The sequence below is a fragment of the Podarcis tiliguerta genome, assembly GCF_965153285.1.
Source record: "Podarcis tiliguerta genome assembly, chromosome: 1".
Taxonomy (NCBI): Eukaryota; Metazoa; Chordata; class Lepidosauria; order Squamata; family Lacertidae; genus Podarcis; species Podarcis tiliguerta.
Genome location: NC_139534.1, coordinates 84,886,749 through 84,900,301, shown reverse-complemented (window position 1 = coordinate 84,900,301; position 13,553 = coordinate 84,886,749). Strand labels below are relative to the sequence as shown.

Sequence of the window (13,553 nt, the reverse complement as noted above, 5' to 3'; positions counted from 1 at the left end):
TTTCCTAATCACCGATTAACCATAACCACTTTGCATATATCTGGGATTAGGGAGAAAGGCTTCTATATAAAAGGATTTGGCTGTCATTGAGGCTTGAACCTCAGCAGCTCTAGTGTTAGCAATTAGCTATGGGAATAATAATTTGATTGATTGATTGATTGATTCCCCAGCCACTCTGGGTGGATCCCAACAGATTATTAAAAACACAATAAAATATCAAACATTAAACAATTCCCCAAACAGGAAATAAGAACCATCCCTCATGTGCTATGGGAGTGTAAGATGTGGGCATAAAAAGACATGCAAGATGCTCTGGAATAAAGGGAGGAGCTTTTAAAATGAAGCCTCATAAAAGTAAATGAACCTTCAGTACAATATAGACTGAAGGCTCTGCCAATCAAAAGTTGAGATGATTGCAGGATATCTAAGGATGATGCCAATTCCCATTGCTTAGAAAAACTCTCCACACAAGATGTCCTTCATTTAAGGGCCCTCAGATCTCATAAATGCTGAGGAAAGTTTCTCAAAGGCTGAGAACAGTTAATACTTCATAGATCAAGTCCAACCCCCGCTGATCTGCAGCTGGGAATGAGTCCCAGTCTAGAGCCTCACGCAAGAAGGATTGCTTAATAAGCACACAATAGCAGCGGCACCTGCATTTGCTTCAGGCCTGGGTGCTCCTCCAGGTGCAGTCAAGACAACAGTGCATTGCAGTGATGTTGCCTCAGGGTGACCCAGACCCAGGATGCAGCATAAAGAGAACTGAATACTTAAATACAAACCACAGAGAGACAGGCGAACCATTACTGCCTGCCAGCTTCCCCCAACCAGCTGCTCTTTGGGTATTTTAAAGGACAACACCCATCAGCCCCAGTCAGCACAGTGATGCATCAGACTGGGGAAGGCTGGTCTAAGGATGTCCAGAAAAGAATCATGAAAATGTCTGGTCCCCTACGATAAGAACCAAAAAAGTCCTCTTCTTGTACAGGGCTTCAGGTTTGTGGGAGGGCAGGGCTGCCGGGGAGAATGAGTAAGGCTTAAGCAGATACAAAGGATGGAGATAGAAGGGGGTTCAAATTGAGAAAGTACATGTGTTTTTGTGTGTGTGTAAATGGCTGTGGCTTGACCTGCCAGGAAACAATTACCACATCCCTTACCTGCCTATTGGGTGGGAATGGGTATTTCGTTAGCAGTAATTAAGGAAGCACTGATTTCCTTACCCGTGAGGCCAAACTGTCCTTGCAGTGCAGGCTGATTCCACACTCATCCGTGATTTCAGAGAGATCTTCATCCTCAAACTCCTCCAGGCTGATGTCATGGGTGAGCCTAAGTTAAGGCAAAGAGTGTGAGGTTATCCATCAAGGAAAGCTAGCCAAAAAGGAAATACAACACACACGGTGATGCCTGGGGCAATGGTATAACCCCAGGCCTGGATCCGAAAGAGAGGTTAATTGCCTGCCAAGCTAAATTAACAATTATATTAGATAATCCACTGAGTAGAGACTCCAAAGGAATTTTACCTTCTACTGTCCTGGTTATCTGAGAGTTTCCCTGATTCTTCTGTTCTTTGTGCTGCAGTATTTTCAACATTCCCTGCAGCCCAGAACACAGAGGCTGGTCTCGCGTAGTGGTAGCTGGTGAGAGAGTTGGGGGAGGCACTATTTTGAGCCCCTCCTTTCCCAACACTAGGGCATACAAAAGGAAATAATGTTCTCAAAGATGTGCAGAAACATCAATTACCGTATTTTTTGCTCTATAAGACTCACTTTTTCCCTCCTAAAAAGTAAGGGGAAATGTGTGTGCATCTTATGGAGCGAATGCAGGCTGCGCAGCCATCACAGAAGCCAGAACAGCAAGAGGGATTACTGCTTTCACTGCGCAGCGATCCCTCTTGCTGTTCTGGCTTCTGAGATTCAGAATATTTTTTTTTCTTGTTTTCCTCCTCCAAAAACTAGGTGTGTCTTGTGGTCTGATGCGTCTTATAGAGCGAAAAATATGGTACTCCCTATACCAGGGGTAGGAACCTGCACACTGGCATCCAGGTCCCATCATCCCTGACCATGGATCATGCTCACTGGGGCTGATAGGAGCTGGGAGTCCAACAACATTTGGGGAGCCAGAGATTCCCCAGTGGGAGGGGTGTGTGGAAAGGCATAAGCTATCTATCATCTATCTATCTATCTATCTATCTATCTATCTATCTATCTATCTATCATCTCATACATACCTGTTGCCAACCAACCAAAATAATCAAAGTGTTTACAGTGTCCCGTAACACACTCGCCTCTAGCTCCATGAAGCTTTTTATTTTTAAACCCTCTCAGCCTCTCAAAAACCAAACCAAACCGCTACATTTCCTAAAACTGAAAGAACATATTTAAAGGCATTCTTTTTTTATATAAATGTTATATGAACATAGGAAAAAAGGGGTTTAAAGTTGTTTCAGCCCACAAGGCCAACGTTAATGGTTTAATTTGAGACGCAGCCCACTGCAACACAGAACTGGAAGCTATTTTCAGCAGCATAACTCAGACCTGAAAATGTGAAGAAATAACCTCTGGTCATGCAGAGAGGGCTCCTCATTACCGGGTAATCACAACGAAGTCCCATATATCTGGGGTTAGGGAGACCACCTTCCAGGTTTGGGTGGTGTGTGCATGCTTGTGCTGGCAGGATAGAAATGGAGTGTGGGTGCAAAAAAAAAAAAAGAAAAGAAAAGAAAAATATGATATATATTATATATCTAACGAAACCACCCCCCCCATCGGGGCCTGGTGATAACCCCAAGATCTCCCACAATGATTTTGCAAAGTTCTTTGAGGATAAAGTCGCTCAGAATCGGAAAGATGTAGACTCCACCGTGGGAGCAGGGCCAGAGCAGAAGAGTGCTAGGGTCCTGTCTGGTCATATTGTATGGGATCGATTCCAATCTGTTACCTCCGAGGATGTGGACAGGCTGCTTGGACGAGTGAAACCGACCGCCTGTCTCCTTGATCCTTGCCCATCCTGGCTTATAAAAGCAGGAAGAGCTAGGTGATGGGCTCCATGGGCTGGTGAATGTTTCTCTCCGTGAAGGAGCCTTCCCAGACCCGCTGAAAGAGGTGGTTATTAAACCGCTTCTTAAAGGCCATCTTTGGACCTGACCAATATGGCCAACTATCGCTCAGTCTCAAATCTTCCATTCTTGGGCAAGGTGATTGAGCGAGTGGTTGCTGAACAACTCCAGGCACACCTGGAGGATGCAGGCCATTTGGATCCAGTATGTTTCAAAGCACAATTCAAAGTGTTGGTGCTGACCTTTAAACCCCTAAATGGCCTCCAACCCCATCGCTCAGCCCCGACACTGAGGTCCTCCTCCAAGGGTCTTCTGCTGGTTCCCTCACTGTGAGAAGTGAAGTTACAGGAAACCAGGCAGAGAGCCTTCTCGGTAGTGGCGCCCACCTTGTGGAATGCCCTCCCTTCAGATGTCAAGGAAATAAACAACTATCTGACTTTCAGAAGACATCTGAAGGCAGCTGTGTTTAGGGAAGTTTTTAAGGATTGATGCTTTTATTGCGTTTTTAGATTATGTTGTAAGCGGCCCAGAATGGCCAGGAAAACCCAGCCAGATGGGCTGGGTATAATAATAATAAATAAATAATAATAATAATAATAATTCTAGCCAATGTGCTTTGCTGTGTTGTTTTCTTTAGGGGCAAAAATCTCTCATTGATATAGATCACTTAAAACCACAGGGGGGGGGGGAATTCCCCCCCTCCGCACCCCCCCCCGTCAAGAAGAAAAAAATTCTCTCAGGGGCTGCATGTTGGCAGTTATGGAAGCCAAAGTGAATGATGGGCCAGAGATGAAAGTGTTTGAGAATGGTCTCAGAGTATGGTCTGAAGGCACTTGAGGTCATCATCTCCCTGAAGTTAAGCAGGACTAGGGCTGGTCAGTGCCTGGACTGGGAGACCTCTGGGAAATCATATGTATGTTGCCTTGGGCTCCATGATGGAAGAAGAGTAGGATATAAATGTAAGAAAATATGTAAATAAAAAATAGCTAATATTGTATAAATACTGCTGTGCTTTCAATTTTTATTATGGCTACTCAGATAAGAATCCTCAAAACTATGCAGGTTGACTCAGAATAAAAGTAAACCCCATTGAGTTTAATGGGGTCGTTCTCAAATACAAAGGGTGTTTTTAATACAATCAGACCAATACTGCTACTGTTCTGAAAAACAAGTAAAAGTAATTCCTGACTTTAATGTGCAAATATACATATATGTAGCAGAAATCTACCATTTTTAAAATCAGTTCCTCTGAAACTATGAAGAAAGAGGGGGAAATAATTTTATTGGGGTGGAGAGGAAACAATGGGGATGGAAGAAACTCTAAGAGGGTGGAAGGAATTAGGCAGTTTCATGTGCTGTTGGGGGCTGCAAGCATTCCCTACATTGCACACCTGTGGTTTGAAGCTTTTAGGAATATTTCTGTCCCTGAAGGCAGCAAAACATACTAGGCATACTATATTTGTATGACTTTTAAAACAAACACATTTAAACATCTTTGTGAGGCTTTGCATCACTCTTGCCCCTCCTTTTTGGCTTATTTATTTTGGTACCACATCTCCATTTTTTCTGTCAATCACTGCAACATCCATTTGAGATACAAATTTTTTCATTGCCAAATTTCACTGGCAAACAGTCCCTGAAAACGTGCTTATGTGAAAAACAGACAATGCACAGCAAGCTGCAAAATCAGCATCTTGCTTGCCGCCACCCAATATCCCCCTCCTCCAAAAGACCAATTTAAACAATAAAGATGAACAATAATCTATTTCATCCCAGGTGACAGCAGGGTGGACAAGAGTCCTACTTTGTAGAGGATAGTCCTCAAAGACTGCCTAGCAGAGAGACAGAGCAGGCTCGCAGGGTACAGTCTCCCTACTCTACGCTGAGATGTTCTTCTGATTAAATTATTGCAATGATTTCTGAATTTGCATTTACAAATGCAAATCTGTTCTTTTTTCTTTTTTTCTTTTTGGTGATGCACTGTACAAGTGGTCGCCCAGAGTGGCGCTGTGGGTTCTGACTGCTCAGTTTCATAAGACAGAGCAGGGGGTCGGAATGCAAATACTCAACCTGTTGAGATGGTTTGGTTGTCTTTAATAATGCCCCTTTTGATTGGGAGGGCTGTACCTTTAACCCCTAATGCTGAAGTCTCCACTGATAAACAGTTTCACACAATTTCATTTTCCTTACCACTCTGCATAGATTTTAGCCAAATTAGCCAACAGACCTTATACTCACATTCCCCCATGGCTATTTATTAAACATTAATCCTGAACTGTTTGCACAGATATTATAACAGCTCCCTGTCGATTAATTGCTATCTCACAATTCCTAGGTAAAACCACTTCAACTGCACAAACCTAAATTTGAATCACTCCAGCAAGATAGTTACAATCCGTAAGTAACTTAAGAGTTCTCATCCCTCATCTAACTTCTTTCCCAACTCCGAATGTTTTGACTTCTTCAGAAAATACGCATTATGAAAATGGAAGATGAAGCCAGATATCTCAAAACAGCATTTTAATAGTGAAAAATTAACCTTGTCAACATAATACTGTACACTACAGCAACATCTGGCAGAACCAATGGACACCTTTCTAGCTCGCTGTCAACTCCTTTTTAGGCTGAACTTGGTCTTAAAATGTTAGGATCCTAGAACTGTCAGGATTCAGCCCAAATGCTCTGTCTGGCCTGAATTATTCAAGAACATCTGCAGAATTGACCCAATTGTGTGGCGCCATATGTACGTCTCATCATAAAGAAACCATCAATAAGAAAAGGAAACTAAGAAGTGGGGACAGAGCATAAGAAAAGTAGGCTTTTGTCTAAAGAAGATTCAGTTTATAACTCTTCACACTTTCATGCTAACAAGTCTATTCAGTTGCTTAATTTCCCCCCCAAGATGAGCCAGTTATTTTGTATTGTTTTGTGGCATCTTCTGCTTTACTGTACCTGTTTATATTGTTGTACACCACCTTGGTATTTTATGGAAGCTGTCCAGGCTTCCAGGCAGTTCAGACAGAAAAAGTGAGAAAACCTACCAAGAACACTTGGCAACAATAGGACTCTCCCTTCTTTAATCCTTTGAAGTGCATTTATTTAATTGATTTCTAAACTGCCCTTCATCAGTTGTGTTCCAAACCAGTTTACAGCACAGATATCAAAGTATAAAATACACAAAAATTCAATCCAATAGTTTTATAAATCAACTCTAAAACAAAACTGTATGAGCAGAAACATAGACAATATCTAGCAATTTACTGCTGAACTTTGCCCAATCAGCTTCCTCCAAATGAAAACCTCAGTTGCTCCCTAATATCCTGGAATCTACCAAGACGCAGAAAGAGCCTTTTATGTTCTCCTCCCCAGCTGTCCTTTCCCCACAGAAGAGGAAATGCCCTTCCCCAACACTGACAATATCCTCAAGAGAAGAGACTGCATTTAGCCTTAAGAACCAGAGTAGACACGTCAGCCTATCTGCTCCCCATGGAGGTAAGAAAAAGGCAGTAAGGGAGACATCAAGAAAGGAAATAATGAATCATCCACAGATCATCTCAATGCATCTTATCAATATAGATTCTAATTCCTTCCTCTGAAACCTTGCCAAAGTGCTTTCTGCAGCCCCTCCAATATGCAGTCAATGGCTTTTGCTTGAGATCAATTCACAGGAAAACAGCAGGGAACATTTGGGGACATTTTGCCAAGGGCAAGTCTTTGCACAGAGAAATTTGTTGCTGGTTGAAGCGCAGCCTGCTGCACAGAGCAGGGTTCAGCAGAGAAGCCATCGCTCTCCCAGCAGCTCCCAGCTGAATCCTTTGCTTAGCTTTATTACTCACGGAGGGAGGAAACTCCTCTTCCCACTGGGCATTACCAGTCACACTGGGAGGCGTAGCACGTGTAAGAGGTTACCTTCCAGATGGGTGGGGTATAAATAGTAAATTATTAATATTATAAATCATTATACCATTCTGAACTGCAACTCTCTGGCATGTACTTTACACTGCAAAGGAGGCAAAAGATACCCATCAAGGAGCTTGGTGCCTTGTCTTCTGTTTTCCCCTGCATTGGCACAGTGATATCGGGACCGGGGATTTCCAGAGCTAGAGAGAAAGTTGCATGCAGCTGGAGTTAGGGAAGGGATTCGTAGCAGGGCTGTAATTGAATTGCCCATCTGGATTAACAAGGGGGTGGGGCATTTGACATGAAACCTGTACGTCTCTGAGGGGCTGCACACAGGAAGGGAAGAAAGAAGAGAGGAATATTAGGAGAGGGATGGAGAGTCTATATGATGGGCTGCCAACGCATTAATTGATTCCCTCTCCTGTTCCAGAGAGGTCACAGGGGTCAGGAAATCTCTTCTGTTAATACTTGTTCTATTGCATGCAAATATCTGTCCCCGTCACTGGGAGGCTAACGAATGGGCAATTACCACAATAGCCCAGCAGGAGCATTTTTTCCAATTACCTATACCCACTCAGAAGAGCCCTGCAAAGCCTTTGGTTTGTCACTCCCAGCTAACAGCAGTATTGAATCTGCTCCTGTCTGACATAAAAGGACTGCCATACTTCCTCATTGAAAGTGGAACTGAAGACAGCATCAAATGTATGATAGGCTGGGGGATTTTCCCTGCAGTGAGCCCCACATATTCAGTTCTGGGGTGTGCTGAAAGAGTTTGATCCATCAGTGACAGCAAGTGGCAACTTACAGGCTCATGCCGTGGCGCTGGGAGATCTATTCCTGCCCTCCCCACACCACTTATTCACCACAATGTTTACATGATCCTGACCTCCCCCACAGCAAACGTCTCCTGCAGATGGCTTCTTAGCACCAAGAAAGAAAACTCTCTTGACAGACCAATATTTTCCTTTTGGCAACTAAGGAGTCCCATTTGGGCTCAAAGCCAGCCATGCCAGAGAGAGACTAGCAGAGCTCTACCCAAATGGTCTGGTTTCCTTGCCCTGCCCAGACTGCCTTTCAATCCCATTTCGCAGCAGATAAAAGTTTGCAACCAAGTCTGCACACAGAGGCCGCAGCTGCTATGCAGACACCTTGCTCACACAGGGCTTTAGCAAGACAGGCTTCACTGGTTAAATAAATGGGCTGGTATAAAGCCAAGCAGCACTGCTTTTTTAAAAAAATGTAAAAATGCTGTACAGGTGCACAAGACCGGCTCTGTTCCCCCCACCCCACCCCACAGGCCCCCTCCTGCCCCCAGACGTACCATTTCTCCCACTGATCCTCAAGCCAGCTCTCCTCCTCTGTGCTCGACTGCATTTTAAGTTCAAACTTCATTTAAGAGGATCCCCGCCTCAGGGGGAAGAGGAGCAGCGGCCGCAGTTGAAGGGAGGCCTCCCCCCTTAAGAAAAAGGAGAGTTGTGTATGTGCCGTCTCCTCTGCCTGTCCCGGCTGGGGAGAATCTGCCGCTCGCGCTGCTCTCTCCTTCTCACTGCGCATTCTAAGGGAGCTCATTAAAAATAAATGGACTCAGCTGTCTGGGGTGGGTGGGGGGAAATAACCCTCTGGGCTGAGATGGTGCCAAGCCCTGCACTCTGCCTGGTCTGCTGCTTCCCTCAGCCAGGGAGGCTTCTGATCAAGTCGCATCTCTGCTCCCCTCCCCATCAGCTGCAGTCAAGGGGAAAAGTGGGGAATCGAGTTACCACATCAGTGGCACTAAGCTCTGCCAAGCCATCCTTCCCCTTGACCTTGCAATGCCTCTGCCCAACAAGGCTGCATGGGACCAGAGTCCCCAAGTGCCAGAGGACGACCCAGCCATCTCCATTATTCAGGGAGAGGAATATTGTTACACAAGGAATCTAAAATGGCTAGCACAGGGCAGAGACAGAGCTTGCTTATACCATCAAGGTACTTACCAAAGTAAGGAACCCCAGGGTTGTTCAGCTACATCCCCTTGTTAACTCACCTGGGTGATTCACAGGCCAGTGTTTACTCTGGTAGGACAGCAAGCCTATTGTAGTCTGCAGCAAAGAGGACCTGTGGCTGCCCAATGTCACTGGACTACAACTCCCATCATCTCTGATTATTGACCATGGTGGCTGAGGCTGATAGGAGTTGGGAGTCTTTCAACTTCTGGAGAGCTACAGGTTCCCCATCCCTTGTGTACCATACACTCAACTTATGCTGGGGTTATGTTCTGGGGATAGCGGCTAAAGCCCAAACAGTGTATAGCCAAAACACATTGGGTTCAATGGCGGGTGCGATTGCCCAAGTCATTCCCTCCCCAGAGCCCCGCCCCCTTTCCATTTATTTTCATTTTCATTTTTGTCACACACATAAAGCTGAATGTACACAAGTTAAATACGTGAAAGCTGCAGACTTATTGCATTTAATTTTAAAATGGGACCTCAGGGTCTAAACCTCCTGCTGGCTTTGGACCAGGTACTGCAATGCCACCTTTCCTCTTTTTTGGCAGGCCTGCAGTCCACTGTCCCTAAGCAGCTTGCTCCCTGAAGAAGTTGCCATGCAGGCACCATTTCAAATGGCCTCCATGTGGCAGTCAATTTATGTGAAGGGTCCTTTATCACAGTCTTAAGTGATTCCCAGTCTTTATTATAGTGTTTACCACCATCACCCTCAAGGGCAGTGAAGCACTATTAGCCTTATTATTAGGAAGGAGGAAGACGGAGCAGCTTCTGATATGGAAGGGATGCAGAGCAAAACGTGCGCACTGCACACTTCCAGTTGCTCCACAGCATCTGAAAGAATATCACCATCTCTATCACCTGCTGCGAGGTGATAAACAGGCGAACTCTACATTAGGGGCTCACACATCCCCCTTGGTCTGGGCTGGGAGACTATATGTGAGAGGAGCACTAAGTCTATTTTGAATGACATGGAGAAGAGAGCGGAACAGCAGGTGCAAAGCACTTAACCCTAGAGCTCCCTGAGCAACCCTTCGCATCCAGATTGGCTCTCAGGCACACAGAGGCTGCTATGCAAGTTGCCCAGGGATCTCTGCTGGGGACAATTCCAAAACCCAGGTGGATTGAAAGCTTTTAAGAACATTTGCGGAGAGGGAGTTAGGTCAAAAGCAGCAACTGCATGTTCATTAAGGGATTCTGGCTGGAGCTTAATTTAAACCACAGAAGCCAGCTGGAGCCACCCCATTAAGGAGCTGGCCCAGAAGACAGACAGTCTGCTCTTCCAAAATATTCTATAAAGGTACATGCCTGCCTCATTCACTTCACTGGGACCTCCAGCAGCACAGCACTCCGAGGATCAGGCTGTAAGGAGCATTATGCTTTTAAAACACCACCCACAGCAAAGCCTCTAGAGAGCAGCCTTCCCCAGGCTGGGGCCTTCCAGATATTTTGGACTGCAATGCCCATCACTCCCAGTCAGTGTAGCCAACAGTCAAGGATTAGGGAACTTGTAGTTCAATGGCATCTGCAGGGCAACAACTGGGAGGAGGCAATCCTAGAGGCACAGAGAGAACTCCCGAGCATCAGTCCAGGTAATTCATGCTAACGTTACACAAGGAGAACAGTTGCTGGGCTATCATAATGTTCCTCCAGATGAGTTAGACAAAGGACTGCCAGCTCATAGAAGCATGATGCATACTGCTGTGTCCCCAAAACACAACTCCCATGATTTTACAAGAGTGGGAGATGAGAAATTCAATTTTAATGGGCACTGCCTTCAACGTCATTGCATTTGTTGTTAATGTTAATACCATTTTAATTGCTTGAGCTCCACATAAATGCATTTGTTCAACATTTTATCTCTCTTTGATTTTTTGGCCTCCACCCCCACCTCTGATGTCATTTTATTTGCTTTCACAGAACCTGGTGCATGCTGTCTTGTGCTGCTTCCTTCTTACCATTTTTGCTACATCACCTTTTTCTCTTTCCTGACCGTCTTTCGTTTTCAGCCTTGCTTTTTCCCATCGGGGCTGCCAAACTGAATTAGGTCCATGGACCATCTAGCTCAATATCCTCTCTCTGACATCAGCCCAAGCTCAGGTTGCTCAGAGGAAGATGCCAAACTCTTGAATGAGGCAGAATGGGATAGCTATCTCCATCATGCCAGTTGCAGCCAGAGCAATCGAGAAATCCCTGCACTGTACAAAAAGTTATGCACTAAGCCTGCATTTGGGATTGACACAAACACTCAGACCACCACAATCCCAAGCACCTGACTTTGATCCACAACTGAAGGTGTGCCTTGTCATTATTTCTGAACCTGGATTAGGTCAAGCAATGTAGATTCCCAAACCTAACAGTCTGGGACCAGAAGAATATCATTTGGCACCTTAGCTGCTGCCATTTCATGAAATCTGAGCTTGCTGGGCATTGGATAAAATAGTAACAGCTTCTCTCCATTGCTAAGTATGCACTATAATCAATAACTTGAAACTGCCATTATATAGGAAGGTACATTTGGGCAACAGCTAAAGCAGGGGAGACAGAAACCAACCCTGGCAGATGTTACACAGGGATGCTCCATATGGACTTGCAATGGCCCATGACTAGAGCACATTACTGAACTCCATTATGTGGTTCTACTCAAGCACATGCAGGGAGAATCCTTCTGTTAGGGACACAGTCCCCTTCCCCATGTCCCTGTGCCACTGCTATCCATGCAGTCTCAACGGCCCCATTGCTTTCACAAATAAGCATTCATCATTGCCTGCCCTTCTCTCCTTGCTTCTGCTTCCTCAGTTTAGCTCTGTGTTCATTAACCATATTTTCTCCTTGTTATTGATTGTGACAATGCATTTGCAGAGATTGTCAGCGGCGTCCTCACCAAGACTGTGTTATATGCATGCAGCTATTTATTACACTGAAGTGGGATTTTTCCTTCCTGTGCTTGCCCAAGTGGTTGTGGGTGATGCTTAGAATTCCATGGACTGAGTTTTATGATTATTCGGGCTAACTGCAGGCATTGAAACAGTCTTTGTCTAAAATTAATATCATCACAAGCAGATTAGCATGCTAATTCTCTCTCCATTCTGTCACAGCATTTTCTAAAGCAAATCCCTGTCCATGGTGCTCAACGGCTGAAAAACTAACCACCCCTTCCTCGGCTTCTTTAGTTCCTATGGGGATTTACACAGACTCAGAAAAAGCTATTAGAAGTCTCCAGGGATACACAGACCCTTTCCGTAGCCGAAGACTGCATGTTGCGTGAGCAACAAGCAGCCAGGAAGGCCCCTTCCTGCAAATGCATAGGCTCCCGTGGGTTGGAAAAATCAGCTCATTACCTTCAGGCTTGTTGCTAGTGGCTCTGCATTTTAGCAGCAGCAGCAACTTCCAAGCTTCAAATGCCTTGCTGGAAGTAGGGTGAGCCTCAGATCCAAGGTGACAACATTGAATGCATGATTATTTATTGCTATTGACAAACACACACACACACACACACACACACACACACACATATATATACTGCCCAACAGTCGAAACCACAAAACCAAAATATACAATACAGCATAAAAACTCAGCAGGAAGTATTAAAACCAAAACAGCAGGGCTCCCAACAGCACAAATGATATTGAAACAGTCCTTTAATATTTCGGAACATATCTAAAAAACACAAATAATTTTAAATTACTGAAAGTTTAAAAAAATAAATAAATTAAAGCTTGCAGAATAAAAAGGCACTGAGGACACCGCAAAGCAGGTACAAAGAATGCATCTTGGGAATAGCATTGTACAAACAGGGTGCCATGACTGAAAAGGCCCTCTCCTAGTACATAAAAACTCCTGGATTAGGCCCATGTTCCATCTAGTCCAGCATCCTGTCCTCACATGGGTCAATCAGAACTATCTTGTCACACCTCACTCAGCAGGCGAACTTATTGAACACCTCAACAACCTAAGTCCCCCAGTTATTTGGCCAACCTCTATAATAAGCAAAGCAGACCATTTCTGTCTTCTCTGTGGTTGTAGTCCAACGTGCTTCTAACCTGCAGGGTCTTTACTGTACCCTGCCCCTACAGCCTTGAATTTCTGCTATTACATATATATCCATGAATCTTACCTGCTCTGCTTTAAAACACATTAATTGCTGCAACACACGATGCATAGCACATATTCCAGAATCTAGTTTAAGTTGTTAGAAATCTTGCTTTTCTGATTGCTCTACTGAATCTGATGGACAGCTTATAGCCATTCATAGTTGTTTTACTTTCTCCTTGATCTATTCCACCTTTTTACTCTATTAGCCATTTTGATGCATTTAAAAGTAGTTCACACATTCCTCACTGAAGAAGGTGCTTGATCAGCATATCTTCCCGAGTTAAGAGTATGAGAGAATAGAGGCTGTTCAAGCATGTTGACCGCTCAATATCTCATTAGTAAATGACTTCATCACTCAGTGATTCGCAGGTGAATGGCCTCCGATGAAAAGTGTTTTAACTGAGGTGATGCCAGTTGATATAGGAGCTCTGACTTTTGGCATTAGATCTGTAACAGCTCATTCACATGTGCACATTATCACTTGGTATTTTGTTCCTATTTTTGTTTCAGGAGTTCTGAATTCA

At 44.5% G+C, this 13,553-nt stretch overlaps 1 protein-coding gene across 4 annotated transcripts in view; it reads right to left on the bottom strand.

The window, feature by feature from the left end:
- Positions 1-13,553, bottom strand: part of MAPK8IP1 (mitogen-activated protein kinase 8 interacting protein 1) — a 60,393-nt gene that overhangs the window by 33,718 nt on the left and 13,122 nt on the right. For 2 of the 4 annotated variants that reach the window (XM_083455691.1, XM_083455689.1), the window contains exon 2: positions 1,221-1,326. Coding sequence is in view for 3 of the 4 variants with exons in the window: in XM_083455689.1 (XP_083311815.1) it covers positions 1,221-1,326 (106 nt within the window). In the remaining variant the exon portion in view is untranslated. Of the gene's footprint in view, positions 1-1,220; positions 1,327-1,520; positions 1,686-8,276; positions 8,457-13,553 lie in introns of those variants that run through there. The other 2 variants (XM_083455688.1, XM_083455690.1) reach the window with 2 other exon arrangements.